General features: G+C 38.9%; 1 protein-coding gene across 1 annotated transcript; it reads right to left on the bottom strand.

Annotated features, from left to right (window-relative positions):
* Positions 1 to 397: 397 nt before the first annotated feature.
* Positions 398 to 3,169, bottom strand: LOC139386805 (retinol dehydrogenase 12-like). The gene is made up of 7 exons (XM_071132612.1): positions 3,041 to 3,169; positions 2,647 to 2,762; positions 2,116 to 2,271; positions 1,862 to 1,966; positions 1,492 to 1,701; positions 918 to 1,110; positions 398 to 784 (listed from the first exon to the last, which is right to left on the bottom strand). Exons 1-7 carry the CDS (start codon positions 3,061 to 3,063, stop codon positions 682 to 684), a joined length of 906 nt encoding a protein of 301 aa, XP_070988713.1. The 5' UTR covers positions 3,064 to 3,169; the 3' UTR covers positions 398 to 681.
* Between the last annotated feature and the right edge of the window lie 775 nt (positions 3,170 to 3,944).

Below are 3,944 nucleotides of genomic sequence, written 5' to 3'. Positions count from 1 at the left end.
TGGTATTCTTTAACTGTAATAGCTACTGTAAATTGGACAGTGCAGTTATATTAACACAAATTTAAGCTTTCTGCTCATATCAGATATGTCTATGTCCTGGGGAATGGTCTTGATACTTACAACGTCATGCTAATCATACTAGCGCATGTTAGCTTAACCGTCCTGCAGGGGGACACCGATCCTGTAGAGGTTTTAACAGTGCATTTATTCTACTTTGTGGGGGGTTAAGTGCCTTGATCAAGGGCACAACGACAGGAGCTAGTAGGGCTACATGTGATCATAGACCAGCAGCCTTCTAGTGTCAATACCACATTTATGCTGACTTTTTCCATGTAGGCTACATAAAGATGCCGCCAATTAATGGTCATGGAAATTTGGTTAAAAGTTATGGAAAAGTTATGAAATTCCATCTGTCAAACTGAGTATGAACCCTTAACACTGAATAATCAGGTCTCTATAGCATAGGCTAATGCCATTTGGGAATTTCTGTGTACATAGTCTAATGGACCAATTTCATCCCAAGTCAAGCTCTGCGTATACAGCATTCATATTCATAGTATGCATAACAATAGTATAACTATAGATTCCATAGTATAACCTATTGTGTAAGCATTCAAGGCATGCACTTTTCAAACAATTGACATATTCTAGCCTATCTATAATGATATTCAAGGATGATGTTCAGTCCCATGTTATCCCAAGCATTTGGCAGCTGAGTTCCCATAGTTTCTGAGCCATCTCATCATCCCTGGCAGCCCTGGTACAGCTGGAGGGTTTACAGTCACTGTGAACAATGCAAATACAATTCAGTAACAAATTATATGTGTATCATATACTAAATATCTTATGTAAACCTAGGATTTATCTAAAATGTCACTGTGGTCTAAAAACCAATTCACTTCATTGTGTGATTTCACCTGAAATATCCACCACTCTCTGTCTCCAGCTCTGGCTCCACAGCACAGTAGATGGAGGTCTGGGCACCTTGTACAATAGTTTTGGTGAAAGGTCTGACAATCTTCCAGGATATCAGCAGGGCTAAATTCATGTGTCTCTTCAGCTCAGTCCTCACTATACCTGGATGGACTGCATAAACTGTCACTCCAGTGTCTAACAAAGGAAAAATGGAAGTAGAGAATCAAACCTCTTCTAAATAGTGCAGTTATCACATATGACCTTTTATCTTACCGAATAAGCACAAAATAACAAGATTTAGGGGACTGGATCGACAATCTCATAAAACAGTAATTCTTGGATGTTTGTAAAAGAACAGCAGTGCTAGAAAGTTTATTAGTGAACAAGATAAGACGTTCTAAGAAAAGTATTATCTTTAAGCTAGCCAATGATGCAAAACTTCTATGATGGAAAGCCAGCCAATCTTGCAAAGCTTCTATCATAAACCGCAGTGTTTTCAATGCAGTTTGTTTTGCTTGCCCAGGTCCACTGATAATGTCAACACCAATATGGGAGAAAAAAAAATGTAACACAAACCTTTTAGTCTCTTGGCCAGGGACCGTATACTCAGGATGTTGGCTAATTTGCTCTGTCCATATGCTCTTCTGGAGTGGTAGCTCCTCTCACTGTTGATGTCCTCTAGCTGGATCCAACCCCATTTGTGAGCCATGGAGGACAGGTTGATGATTCTGGCTGGTCTGGATCTCTTTATCAGATCAATCAGCAGGAAGGTGAGCAGGAAGTGACCTGAAAGACATGATATTCTAACATGCTACTCTACAGTAGATTTCTTATACAACGTATTACTGACTAATATTTTCATAGGGTAATAACTATAGATAATATATAATTTCACCCCTATAGCCTATTTGTATCTCTTCATTTGTGTTAGGTTGCTCTGTCTCACCCAAATGGTTCACTCCAAACTGCATCTCAAAGCCATCTGCGGTCTTAGAGTATGGGCACATCATGATCCCAGCATTGTTGATAAGAATGTTCACTTGTTTCTCCTCTGAAAGAGTATTTCCAAATAAAAAAAGTAATCACTGAAGTTAAGACTGATTGTGTTTTGTATTATATTCCATATTGTATTTCTACATGAGACAACGTCATCACATTGAGATTATAAAGAGATTGGACGAGTGACAAGTCTCTACTAACCCCTGTTGATTAACTCTGCAAATTCTCTAATGGACTTTGTGTCGGACAAATCCATCTTTCTGGTCACAATGTTGGGGTTTCCAGATTTCTCAATGATCTCTCTCTGTGCCGCCTCAGCTCTGCCCAAGTTTCTGCAGGCCAAGATTATCCTGCCCCCTGATGATTATAGAAAAATTTCAGCGTATATGTCAAGTATGTACAGTTTATGTCAACAAACATGCATCATGCTACCCATCCTTTCACCACAACATGGTGGTATATGTACTGTATACTAACATGCTGGTGCAAGTGTAACGGATGTGAAACGGCTAGCTTAGTTAGCGGTGGTGCGCGCTAAATAGCGTTTCAATCGGTGGTGTCACTTGCTCTGAGACCTTGAAGTAGTGGTTCCCCTTGCTCTGCAAGGGCTGTGGCTTTTGTGGAGCGATGGGTAACGATGCTTCGTGGGTGACTGTTGTTGATGTGTGCAGAGGGTCCCTGGTTCGGGCGAGGGGACGGTCTAAAGTTATACTGTTACACAAGTGTACTTACCTCTCTTTGCCAGGTCCATTGCTGTCTCTTTGCCAATGCCAGCATTGGCTCCAGTAATGATAACCGTTTTGCCATCTAGTCTTTCACTAGAGGACCACTGACCACAGAGAATAGCTCTAGAGAAACATAGGAACATGTGTGATTGTGAGCAGATACAGTAAAAATGACATATGTTGCTAAATCAGACCTGGAATAAGTAAAGCTTTTAAAATGGTTTTGATACATTTCAAATAATACTTTGGAGGTGTAACCCCCCTTAATTATGTTGGATCACTGTCCTATATACTGAGCTGGCAGATGATGTACAATCAATGCAGCAATTTGAGCCAAGTAAAGCAACATTCACATAAACCAACAACAGAATGAGTAGAGTAGAAGAGCATGCACAGCCTACCTTATTGTATAAATGTTTGACATACTAGAGCTGTTGGCCGCCACACAGACTCCCTACCGTGTTGTCTCACAGCATGTCCTTTCTCTAAAGAATTACACTAGTTGAATTGCTGATCGAGTAAGGGTGTAGTGTATGCTATGTTAGAGTTAAGGACTGGATTATTATAGTGGGTCAGATTGGGTTTGTAACAACTAATCCTAGATAATCTGCTAAAGTTCTGCCACATGATCCAATCAGGATCAGCAGGAGCCTGTGCATATAACCATTTCAATACATATCAGCAATTATTGAACACTACTGAGATCTGATTTTAGACTGCATGTTGAAGCAATCATTTCTTTAAAAAAAAAAATGAAAAGCAAAAAAATACTATTTTGAGAACATTGAGATGACGATACTGAAAAGAGAATTTCACAACGTAACATACTGTACCATTGATAACATACTATGAATGAGAAAAGTTTGTTAATATTGTTTTGACCTATAAACGCAACACTCTTAAAACTGGAAAGGTTAAAGTGAATACCAGCTAGAAGGGATGGCTATTTGAATGAAGAGAGTTGTACTAATATCCCGTGGGCAGATTCTGCATGTACAGCTGACCAAATTACGCAGGATTTTACTTCTAGGTTAACCGAGATTAGGGTTGTTCTAATCCTGAGACAAACCCCAAAAGAAGTAGAGGCAAAACAATCTTTTTTTTATTACACTCAGGAATGCAGAGGGACAATAAACATATATTTGTATGTAGGAATATTTGTCATGATTTATGAGAGTTATGTAATATGAGCTGATGTTTAGGGCATTAACTATTTAAATAAACATGCTTCTTATTATTGGATAGTTGAATAAGTACAACATATGATTAATAAACTGATTAACTTGATCAGAAGATACTGCTATT

This window comes from Oncorhynchus clarkii, chromosome 28 (genome assembly GCF_045791955.1).
Source record: "Oncorhynchus clarkii lewisi isolate Uvic-CL-2024 chromosome 28, UVic_Ocla_1.0, whole genome shotgun sequence".
NCBI classification, from domain to species: domain Eukaryota; kingdom Metazoa; phylum Chordata; class Actinopteri; order Salmoniformes; family Salmonidae; genus Oncorhynchus; species Oncorhynchus clarkii.
This window is presented reverse-complemented; position numbering and strand designations above follow the sequence as displayed.